Raw genomic sequence first — 12,295 nt, forward strand, 5'->3', positions numbered from 1 at the left:
GCACATGTACATATATATCAGGAAGGGGGAGTGTTCAGATCAAGAGGCAGTACGTCCAGGGGCTGACCATCTTGGTTGGCGGGCGGTCGTGTGCGGGGCCCTGGGGGTGGCCCCTGCATTCCACCGTTGAGGACGTAGGCATGGCTGGGCCTGCTCTGTATTTGAGTGGGGATCTGAGGCAAAGCTCCATTAAATACTTAACTTACTTTCAATACCCCCCCACCACAGCTGAACAAATCATATACAGCAACCATTCATTTATTGCAGCTATTTTCATTTTTGCATACATACACATGTACACGTACACGCTTACGTATACACACACACAAATAATGTCCACACCTCACCTTTGACCTTATGATCTTTATGTTTGTCTCGTATCTTGTTTGGTTCCTATATTCTGTAATATATCTACTTTGCAAATAAAATAAATAAATAAATAAATGCCCTGAAGAGGTATGCATGTTTTTCATCTATGCATGTTTCAGTAATTTATTCCAATGAGGTTCATTTGCTCTTCTGATAATTTATGTTATTAGGTTCTTTTTTCAGACCAAGAGTTTGTTTTCAGAGAACAAACATCATCACTGGATTAAAGAGGAAATCGAAATACAGAAACATATCCACGGGACTATAAACCGGAATGAAGGGGCTTTTTTACTCTCACACACCTGGGATACTGTCCTGAGGAAGTCGGACTGCAGATGGCGCTGTCGTCCTGCCTCCACTGATAAGAAGACAGCGCCAAAACCTGTTTAAATCAACTAAGCGTCACAGAAACATCACAGGACTCGGAGGAAGACCGCAGAGAGCAGTCGAAACTGTCAGGTATGAAAACACAACTTTCAGTAATTTAGTTATAATGTAGATGTTATTTGTTGTGTCTGTGCACGTAAATGTTTGTCCTGTCTTGTACTTTAAGTCAAATAAACAACGTGTTTCATTTTCTCTCCAATGACAAACTAATGTGTTTAGAAACAGTACATTTATAGCCCTCACTTATACTACATGTATGTACATCACTACTTTAGTATTCATTTCACAGTTACTCTATTAGTTTGATTGTGTACTTACAAGGCCAAGCTTTTAGTATTGGCACCGCCAACGCATTTGCAGACAGAATTTTTAAATGACTAAAACATATTAGGTCTCTTTTCATAAAAACTCACAGAATATCAAATGTGAGTAGTTCATTCCATTTTAGGTAACACAGAAAAGTACTACAGGACTAAGTAATGAGCAGATTGGTCAAAAATAGGGACACCTGGGACATTTCTTGTATAAAACTGGGACAAATCACTGGTTTTGTATCATTCTAATGGGACAGGGGACAGAGGCTTAAACTGTCTCGGACAATAGGGACATTTGATCACACTCCCCTATGCAAACCATGGACTGTACAATGCCAATATAAAAATTAATGTATGAATGTAACAATAAAGTTTGTTTAAATCTAAGTCTAAGACTGCGTAATTAATTAAGTAATATTGTTCTGCGCTCGGCACGAATGTGAGTCACTATAGTTACATTTTCTTTGTGTTTTGGACATTGTAATGTAGTTTTCTGTATTTTAACTAAATAAATGGCAATTTATGCCTGTCTGTACTGTTTATAAGTGAAATAGGATTCTGAAGAAGAATGAATATGTGACAAAAATCAGGAAGACAATGACTTGTAATGCTGCAAATCAACTTCAAACACAAATGTGCAAAGTAGCAGCCGTCCACAAGAGCTCTAGTCCACACAACAGTCTACAAATCTCTCCACGGAGCATAATAAATACACAAATACACTTTAACATGGCGTCGCAACAGTAAAGTTACCGTTCAAACTTCACAAAGGTTCGTTTCAAACAGCAGGAAATGTGAGAGTTGTCAAAGTGTAAAACACAGGAAACATGCTGAAATAAAAGAGTTGCTGGCGGGAGTTTGCCGCGTTGTGGCTCTGAGATCCAGTATGTCCCCAGGAGCCAAAAGCAGCACAGCAAACTCACCTGAAGCCTGCTACGCCCTGACCCCAAAACACCTGCTTTATAAAATAAAATTTATAAAAGTGAAACCAGCAATGTAATTTTGTTATCGTCAAATATGGTGAATCGCACAGAGCAGTCACTTCTAGAACCTGCTCTTGCTGTCAGCTTTGAATTTCTTTTCACAAACTGCTTTAGGAGTGAGATCAGTAAAAAAATGTATACCAAATTCTCTGCATATTTGATTGTGTTGTACCAATTAAGACATTTGTATTAGTCATGTATTCTACAGTAATGGCTTTTGTCTAATACCTGGAGTGCTATTTCTATAAACAGTTTCAGCTAATTTAAGAATAATTTTGCTTGTCAATGTCCAACAAGAAATACAATCATTTAAGTGGGTTAAAATCACTGAATGTTCTATTTCACTTATATTCACAGTTTGTTTTTTTAGGTTTTTTTTTAAATGCTGTTGACAGCTGTGGGCCCAACAGTATTTATCTCCCGGTATTTCCCAGATACTTCACTTCTTGGACTACTTTCAGTTTGTTCCAAGCACACATACATCTGGGTCTGTGTCCATGCCAGGCTTTTTAGAGAAAAACTTACTGACTTTGAGACATTTGAATGTGGTCAGCTGCTTCCAATGACAGCTACTTTTGTAACTTGCTGGTCTCTGTTCACATTTTGCCCAAGTTGTAAGGTAAAAATCGTATGCAATGTCTAGGCCAATAAACCATCACAGGACTTGTTCCATGATCAAATTGTGTTCACTGAGAAAACTATTAGCAAAACACGCTGCACATTCACATTGTTTATGCCAGGGTTTCTTTTATTTTCCTATTGTTCTTTCCCATTGCTGACAGCAGAGGGAGCTCAAGCACCTGAATACCTCACTGGAAATGGAGGTGTAGTTTATAAAGCACATTTTCAAACTGTCCTGTTGTTTGTTTGGTAGAAAATGTAAAATACAAATCTAAACATTTACAAGTAAGTAAAAGCCACAAGAATACATATTATGTTTCCTTTAAGAACCCCAGTAAGAGAATTGTTATAATGGTGAACTAATGTGGATCCATAAAAAACAAATAAATATATACACAAATGTCTGTGTATAAAACAAGAAATGTAAATGTTGGACAACCATGGCTCCTCAAACTCACATTAGCCAGATTCAACTAATTCAACATGTGTGCAGATGTTGAATATGATAGTTTTAATTTCATGGGGATAAGTTTATGAATAATATGAACCCAAAACAAACTAAACAAAAACAGGTCAAAAGAATATACACTATGAGTCTGGGCAGATGCAGGTGATAAACGTCAGACTCTGCTCCTTTAGACCTGAGTCTCTGTGGACAGACTGGTTTGTCAAAGTCTGATCCCACTGGGAAAATCAGAAGCCACAGGGGAGCACCAGTCACAAAAAATGTAGCTGTGTCCTTAGGCAAGACACTTCACCCACATTGCCAAGTATGAAAGAGGTGTGTGTGTGTGAGTGATGGTGGTGGTGGGAGGGTAGCTGTGGCTCCAGTAGTAGTTTACCACCAAGTATGGAGTGAATGAATGATGATCTGTAAAGCGTCTTTGTGACATATCTATGAAGAGATATAAATAAAAAGTTGCTTACTCTTGGTTTTCCACACATAAAGAATAGTTTATCTACAAAACACTGAGATTCTCCTGCATTTAGGGCAGGAGGAGCCATGGGCCATTCACAGTGAGAATAAACAACAGGTGAAGCGGCTCCAGGTGAGGTACCAGCTCTCTCCCCACTCCCTGTGGCCCGGGTCAGCAGGAATAGAACTGTTACCCCCAGAACTTCCACCATGGACCCATATAACCAAGACTAATCTGAGGAGCTCCACTTGCTTAAACGCACAACACCAGCAGTGCATCCAACACCTCAGGCCCACACCTCTACAACTGTGTTCAGCTTTGACTCTTCACTACACTCTTCTCTGCCTGTGAGGCCCAAGTGCAGCGCTAAACTGGGACAAATGTGTGCTTTTACATACACTTTTCATGTACAGTGGTTATTTTGTATTTTCCATTTATAAAATGATAACAATAATAAAATAACAATAAATAATAATAAAAATAATAATACAATAATAGTTATTTGAGGATAAAATGATACAGTAATATAATAATAATAATTAAAAGAAAACAGAATTAGCCTCAGCAGCGGGAATGTTGTCGTGACCAAAGTGTGTAGCGCAGAGATGACCTTGGTGTGTGAAAGAGTGCGTCTAACTAAGTTCACTTGAGGCGTTGTATAAGTACACGTCTTGAGGTTTGTCTCCTGTGTGTGTTGACATGTGTTTTATAAAGTTTCCCTTGAGGCTAAACTCTTTCTTACAGATAGAACAGCTGTAAGGTTTCTCTTCTGTGTGTGTTTTTATGTGTATGGAAAGGTAACACTGTTTGGGAAATGTTTTCTCACAGATTGGACAGTTGAATTGTTTTTGACTGGTGTGTGTTCTCATGTGTACTGCAAGATTCCCCTTCACATTAAAAGCTTTGTCACAGACTGAACAGCTGTACGGTTTGTCCCCCGTGTGTATTCTCATGTGGACTATAAGATTAGATTTAGCAGGAAATGATTTGTTACAGATCGAGCAGCTGCAGTGCGTCTCTCCCGTGTGTGTCGTCATGTGTGCTGCCAGATAAGTCTTTCGGGAAAATGTTTTCTCACAGATAGAACAGCTGTAAGGTTTTTCCCCCGTGTGTGTTCTCATGTGTACTGTCAGATGACCCGTTAGGGCAAAGGCTTTGTTACACACTGAACAGCTGAATGGTTTCTCTCCTGTGTGAACTCGAATGTGTCTTTGTAAGTTCTGTTTAGATCCACATAGCTTTAGACAAAAAGAGCACTGGTGTTTCTTCCCCTCAGTTCCTTCAGCTGTTCCATTGTCCACAGTGGTGTTGGTCTCTGGTGCAGACGTGTGTTTGGGGGATGGACCTGAGTTTTGTGCAGTGCTGCTTCTGGCTCTGATCTTGACCTGGTTGTCTCCACCAGCCTCTGTCTCCATCTGTGCAGCTGAAGAGCTGCATGGAGCTCTCCAGTCTTCATCATTGTCAGAAGAGTGTTCCGTGTCTCCCTCAGTGTCTGAGTGGACATGTGTCTCTGAGCTCTTGTCCTCTCCCTTTGCGTCTTCTCTTTGTTGAGGCAGTGTGGACTCTTCAGTCTTCACACACACAGTACTGGACTCAGGGACACACCTGAAAAGAAGTTCAAATAAAGTTAAAATGAATCAAGAAAAGAATGTTTGGAATCGTATTGTCTTGTATAACACCTGCTGTCTCCTGTACATAGTAAACATTTCACACTGTTCTCAAAAGCTCATCAGGAATTCTGATTTTTATACAGATTTCTAATCTGATCAGATGTATTATCCTCACACTTGCAGCTCCTCCTCCTCCTGTTTAACGCTCTCTTCCTCCTGTTTTATGCTCTGTTCTTCTGGTTCCTCTTTAATCTGTGGAGTCTCTGAGATTTCCTGCTTCAGACCAGGATCAGGACTCAGAAAAGGCATCTGGACACCTGCAGAAGACAGTGGACAAGGAAACACACACATATATGTGACATTTTTCCTGTGAAATTAAATGTGTCTACACTGGGGGATTAGATGTTTTTTCTTTGTCCGTGAGGTCATATGTATTGATCCGTATCAAAACTTGTTCTGACAAATTACATTATGATTTATACAACAGTGTAATCAAGATTCTTAACATAAGACTGCATTCAGTGCACACAGACACACGGACACACAGACACACACACACACACACACACACACACACACACACAGACACACACACACACACACACACACACACACACACACAGGCAGGTTATTAAAACAAATGGCCAACACAATGTCTTTGAACTCTGTGAACAAATACTTGTTTCTAAGCCTCTTTGTCATGTGTCAGTGAGTAATAACACAGAGTCTCTTATAGACAGTGAAGGCATCTTCACTAATGTCTGCAGATCTGTGGGGTTTGATGGAAGAAAAGAAATGTTACATGTTCTGCCTTCATAACATGTTATACACGGATACATGTTATTGGTGGTTTTCAGATTCTAGAATGTGATGATGTTCTTCTCTCAGATGCGGGCAAAGGTTCAAATCTCCAAAAGGTAAATTCACAAATGTTGAACCTGGTATTTTCTATTATTGTCATGACAACATAATTTAACATTATAACAACATTAATTCTGCCCTTCATCTGTATTAAATAATACAGAGTGAATGAATAGAATACAGTGATGTCATGTGAAATCCTGCAATAACTCCATGTTCTGAGTCCATGTTCTGAGTCCATGTTCTGAGTCCATGTTCTGAGTCCATGTTCTGAGTCCATGTTCTGAGTCCATGTTCTGAGTCCATGTTCTGAGTCCATGTTCTAACTCCATGTTCTAACTCCATGTTCTGAGTCCATGTTCTGAGTCCATGTTCTGAGTCCATGTTCTAAGTCCATGTTCTAACTCCATGTTCTAACTCCATGTTCTGAGTCCATGTTCTAACTCCATGTTCTGAGTCCATGTTCTAACTCCATGTTCTGAGTCCATGTTCTAACTCCATGTTCTGAGTCCATGTTCTGAGTCCATGTTCTAACTCCATGTTCTGAGTCCATGTTCTAACTCCATGTTCTAACTCCATGTTCTGAGTCCATGTTCTGAGTCCATGTTCTGAGTCCATGTTCTAACTCCATGTTCACTCCATGTTCAGTCCATGTTCTGAGTCCATGTTCTAACTCCATGTTCTGAGTCCATGTTCTAACTCCATGTTCTAACTCCATGTTCTGAGTCCATGTTCTGAGTCCACATTAGCGCGATGCTATCCGCCCGCTGGATATGAGCATCAATAGAATGAGGCACGTACCTTTCTGGGACAGCGCCATGTCAGCCACACCCGTAAAGACTCTACTGTGACTCGACTTGAAACAGATGTGCTTTAAATACTCAAACTCTGTCAGATAATGTACTAAAAGAGTAAAAAAGGATTCCAAAATTTGACTGGGAACCGATTTGGCATCACAGTTTCATCTGCGCATGCGTCAACATGGTTCTTCTTTGGGGTTCAGCCTTTTTTGTGTCTTTACTGCCCCCCTCTGGTCTCCTATGAAACTGAAGAAAAATGTGAGTTTGTTTGAGATGAACTTAGGGGGATCAGACGTCCCTGTTTACCCGGGACAGTCCCAGTTTTGAGCTCTGTGTCCCTTGTCCCAGCAGATTTATTTAAAACAAACAAACAAACAAACAAACTGTGGTTTTGTCCCAGTTTTATACCAGGTGTCCCTATTTTGGACTAACAGTAAAGAGGGGCAAAACTCGACATTTGTTAAGGTAAAATTCTGAAAAGCTGCTTAAAAATGACCAAAACACAAAGAAAATGTGACTATAGTGTTATGTGTTAATATAAGTGCATAACAATTTTCCTTAATTACACACTCATTTTAAAATTGTATTATTAGCAACCACAACAAATCAGGGATGTCCCAGTTTGTTTGTTTTTTTGGTTGTTGTTTTTTTGAAAATATGGTCACCCTATTTGACTGGAAAGAGTTAAAGCTTTAAAAATGTAAAATTTGCAGAAAACATGTTTAAAAAAAGTTGAGAGTTGAGAGTATCAGAACGCTTTAAACATTTAAATACATCTAATTAAATAAATCTGTATCTTTCATGTGTATCTGTATGTTTTGAGTATGTTGTGTGTGAAGTATTTCCCATTATTTCCCAAGTATTTCTCTCATTTATTCCCACTTTGTTTTGAATGTTATATAGCCTAGATGTCTGCCTGTGTCACTTGTATCCCAACATTCTTGCCAGACATTTGACATTTAACGTTGCCTACAGTGATTTTCAAAATAAAAAAATGGGACACGAGAACTTCCGGAGCCACGTGACCAAGATGGCAGCTTAGCATCGAGGCTCCGACACCATGCCTTTACTTTTATGATCAAAACCCTCATTAATTGCCAGCTTTTGTCAGACAAACAAGGTTGAGGACATGTCAAAAACACAAGCCACGAAGCAGTGTGAACTTTTCACTCGCGGACGCAAAGCAACCCCCAGAACGACCACAGCAAGCCTCCAGGATAGCACAGAAGCTAGCACTAGTGCTAACACGGATGAAGCTAACATGGCTGGAGTTGTAGAAGTGCTATCTGAGATAAAATCACTGCGCTACGACTTCGGAGGAAGGCTTGATGGCATTGACCAGGGTTTGACCAACATATCAGCCACTCTGACAACGTTAGAGAGTGCACTGACGCAGACAAAACAAGATGTCTCGGCCAACACCGCTCGCATTGAAGAGGCTGAAGCCCGCATAGTCGCATCCGAGATGAAACAGGATGAAGCCGACGCAAATTTACAGTCAGCCTGCAAACGCATCGCTCTCCTGGAGGCAAAAATAGAAGACCTGGAAAATCGGGGGAGACGTAAAAATCTCCGAGTGTTTGGAATCCGTGAAGGAGAGGAGGGGAAAAGACCGCTAATTGACTATGTTACCGAGATGCTTCCAAAGTGGCTGGGACAGACACACAAATCATTCACACTGGAGCGAGTCCACCGCACACTAGCAGCAGCAAGACCGGGCCAAAATAGAGCTGTTCTTGTCCGGTTTTTAAACTTCCAGGAGAAAGAGTTCGTGTACCGTGAAGCGAGAAAACAGCAAATCATTCACGACGGGCAGAGAATCACGTTTGCACAGGACTTCTCTGCCGAAACAGCCCGGATCAGGAAAAGCTTTCACCCCGTGATTAAGAACTTCATTGACATTAATGCATTCCGGGGGTTTCAGTACAACCCATGCAAGCTCAGAATCCTCCACAACGGCAAGATTCATCTTTTCTCCACACCTAAAGAAGCGGAGGAGTTCTACAGGCGACTGCACGCGGCGGGGGACACCGGTGACGAGTGAACTGACGTGGATGGCTGCATCTGGTATAAAGACTTTTTGAAAGGACTCAAAACAAAAACAGGTGATGTCTGAAATGTTTAAAAGGCAAGTTTTTCTTTTTGTTTACTACCTCTTTTGCAATTGGAATTATTTTGTTTAATTCTCAATGTTGAAATTGGCAGTTATGTTTATAAAAGTACAAATACTACGAATCCAAAAGGGTTAGATTGATACATTGATACAGGAATCTACATGGTGTTGGGGTGCTGGTGTTAGCACAGGGTGAGTAGGTTCATGTGGACTAGCTGCTCCTCATTATTGTGGATCAGCATCCAGGAAATCCACAGTGTTCAGTGGGGGGGGGGACTATACATTCTAATTAACGGAATGTCTGGGGGGGTAAAGGGGAAGTTCAAAAGTAGTTCTTTGTTTGATGTGAATGTGTGCGTGAATGTGTATGAATGTGTTAATTTGCACTTTATCAAGGAAAAAGGTGTGTCAATCTTCAGTCCTAATCCCAGTTAAACATCACAATAAAATGGATGGAAAGTACACAACAAAATTATAAGGTTATTATCACAAGCTGGAATGTCAGGGGAATGATAAAGTTAGTTAAAGCAAAAAAAATATTAGATAGAATCAAGCTTCTAAAATCTAAAATAGTTTTTATTCAAGAATCCCACCTGACTACATCAGACATCCAAATAATAACTAAGAGATGGCCCGGCCAAGTGTTCCACGCCTGCTTTACTAGTCATGCCAGAGGGGTTTTGATTTTGATACACAAATCAATACCGTTCCAAAAATCCAAGGTTATTACCGATCCGGGAGGGAGATATATTATACTACAGGGTACTGTTCTCTCACAAAAAATAAACCTTATAACTGTGTATGGCCCTAATGATGACTCGCCATCCTTTTTTGAGAATCTGTTTTTGACTTTATCTGTTTTGGACGGTACGTATATAATCGGAGGGGACTTTAATTGCACCCTTGACCCAGTCCTGGACCGATCGTCCCAAAACGATAGTACGCATACTAAAACTAGGAAGATACTTCATAATTATATGCAAGATCTAAAATTGCATGATGTATGGAGAACCAAAAATCCAACTAATATACAGTATTCATGTTTCTCTGGCAGTTGCAAGAGTCACTCGCGAATTGACTATTTTTTAACATCTATAGACTTGGAGCCTCATGTGAAAGACTGTTGGTATAACAGTATTGTATTGAGTGACCACGCACCTGTATCGGTTGAAGTACAATTGGGTAGATTTAAACACAGTCCAAAAAGATGGAGGTTACAGACCTTTTTACTACGAGATGAAGTATTCACAAAATTTGTAGGAAAATGCATTGATAATTATTTTGACCTTAATAAAGATGAAACCTCTGCTAGTATTAGATGGGAAGCTTTTAAAGCTTATATTAGAGGTGAAATTATAAGTTTCACAGGTACTCTCAATAGAAAGCAAAAGGCAGAGACTTTATCAATGGAGGAACAAATTAAAACCTTAGAAAATGAATTTTATAGTACTAAGGACCCCCAAAAACTGCAAAATTTGAGAATTATGAGAGCTAAATATGATAAACTAACAACTGACAAAGTGGCAAAAAGTTTAATGTGGACAAAACAAGCTTATTATGACCAGGGAGAAAAAGCAAGTAAATTGTTGGCTTGGAGGATTAAAAAAATGCAATCTGATAGAGCAATTCTCAATATAGAATTAAACTCTGGTGTCCTGACTACCGACCCCTCAGAAATAAATGAAAGATTTAGGGAATTTTATGAGCAGCTATATAAATCTGAATGTAACGTGAATGAAGCAGTCCAAAACAACTTCCTCGATAAACTACAGTTTCAAAAATTAACTGAGGAGGACAAAGAGATGATTGATAGGCCATTGACAGTAACCGATATAATAGAAGCAATAGGGAATCTCAACAGCGGGAAAGCACCGGGGCAGGATGGGCTGCCCGTAGAATTTTATAAAGTATTCAAAAATAAACTAGCCCAACCACTTCTAGACATGTTCAAAGAATCATATGGAATTGGGAACCTCCCAGACTCATTGAGACTTGCAACTATCACCCTGATCTTAAAACATGATAAACCACAAACAGACTGTGCATCATATCGAGGAATAAGTCTCATGGGGTGTGATATGAAAATACTGTGCAAGATACTTTCCAAGAGGATAGAAAATCATGTACCAAAATTAATATTAAATGACCAACAGGGTTTTGTTCAGCAGAGGCAAGGCTATCACAACATTAGGCGCGTTTTAAATATACTGCATGAGAAACATAATACTCGAGACACAGCTATGCTGGCAGTAGATGCTTGTCAAGCATTTGATAGAATTGAATGGAACTATCTTCTAAAGCTACTTCCAAGATATGGGCTGGGAGAGAAATTCATTAAATGGGTTCAATTGCTATACACAAATCCCACTGCCCAAGTTCTAACCAACAACAACATCTCCAGACCATTCAATTTACAGCGGTCGACAAGACAAGGATGCCCGTTATCGCCAATCTTATTCACATTAGCAATGGAACCCCTGGCCATAGCAGTCAGGACGCAGACAGGACTCTCAGGGGTCGAGATTGGTGGCAGAAAACATGTGATATCTTTATTTGCAGATGACATTATATTTTTTTTGACAGATTTAAAAAACACCATTCCCAATCTGTTGAACGTACTTGAGAAATTCGGTGAGTTTTCTGGATACAAAATCAACAATAATAAATCAGTACTTATGTTTCTTAATGATGAAGACAGGAAATCCCCTCCAATAAAAACTAAATTTGCTATTGCTACTGATGGGCTCAAATACTTGGGTGTCAAAATTACCCCAGATCTAGACAAAATAACTGCTGCTAACTACGACCCCCTGGTGGATGAGATCACGGAAACACTTGGTCGATGGTCAAACTTACCTATATCCATGATAGGACGTATAAATATAATTAAGATGTCAATTCTGCCCAAATTTTTATATTATTTCCAAACACTTCCTTTTCCACTACCTCAATCGTTTTTTGATAGTTTGAATAAAATATTCAGTGACTTCATATGGAACAACAGGAAAGCAAGGCTTCGTTTTAAGTTACTATATCTGCCCTATGAAAGAGGGGGACTTCAATTTCCTAACCTTAAATGGTACCATATGGCTGCGCAATTGACAGCAGCATCACATTATTTTGATGCGGACACTCCTCCAGGCTGGGTATCCATCGAGCAACAATCATGTCTAAATTTACCTATAAATAGCTATCTATATTCAGCCGATTTAAAAACTTTAAAAAGAGAGACAAAAAATCCATTTCTAAAACATACAATAGTTATGTGGCATAATGCTCATAAAATTGTCAGTAATCCTGTAAAAGTATCTCGCTTTACA

The 12,295-nt window shown here is 39.6% G+C and overlaps 1 protein-coding gene across 1 annotated transcript; it reads right to left on the minus strand.

Annotated features, from left to right (window-relative positions):
* Window positions 1–2,780: 2,780 nt before the first annotated feature.
* On the minus strand, window positions 2,781–7,048 carry LOC129412535 (zinc finger protein OZF-like). Its single transcript, XM_055166508.1, has 3 exons — window positions 6,864–7,048; window positions 5,377–5,518; window positions 2,781–5,196 (listed from the first exon to the last, which is right to left on the minus strand). The coding sequence occupies exons 1-3, from the start codon at window positions 6,880–6,882 to the stop codon at window positions 4,224–4,226; spliced, it is 1,134 nt and encodes a 377-aa protein (XP_055022483.1). The 5' UTR covers window positions 6,883–7,048; the 3' UTR covers window positions 2,781–4,223.
* Between the last annotated feature and the right edge of the window lie 5,247 nt (window positions 7,049–12,295).

This window comes from Boleophthalmus pectinirostris, unplaced genomic scaffold, assembly GCF_026225935.1.
Source record: "Boleophthalmus pectinirostris isolate CB_2022bp ecotype Guang Dong unplaced genomic scaffold, ASM2622593v1 HiC_scaffold_11, whole genome shotgun sequence".
Lineage (NCBI taxonomy): Eukaryota > Metazoa > Chordata > Actinopteri > Gobiiformes > Gobiidae > Boleophthalmus > Boleophthalmus pectinirostris.

Bases quoted from the DNA above. Each gene is read 5' to 3' on its own strand.
- LOC129412535 (XM_055166508.1), bottom strand. The intron at 5,197-5,376 runs GTGAGGATAATA...ACTTCTTTTCAG, and splicing joins GAGGAGGAGGAGCTGCAAGT to GTGTGTCCCTGAGTCCAGTA.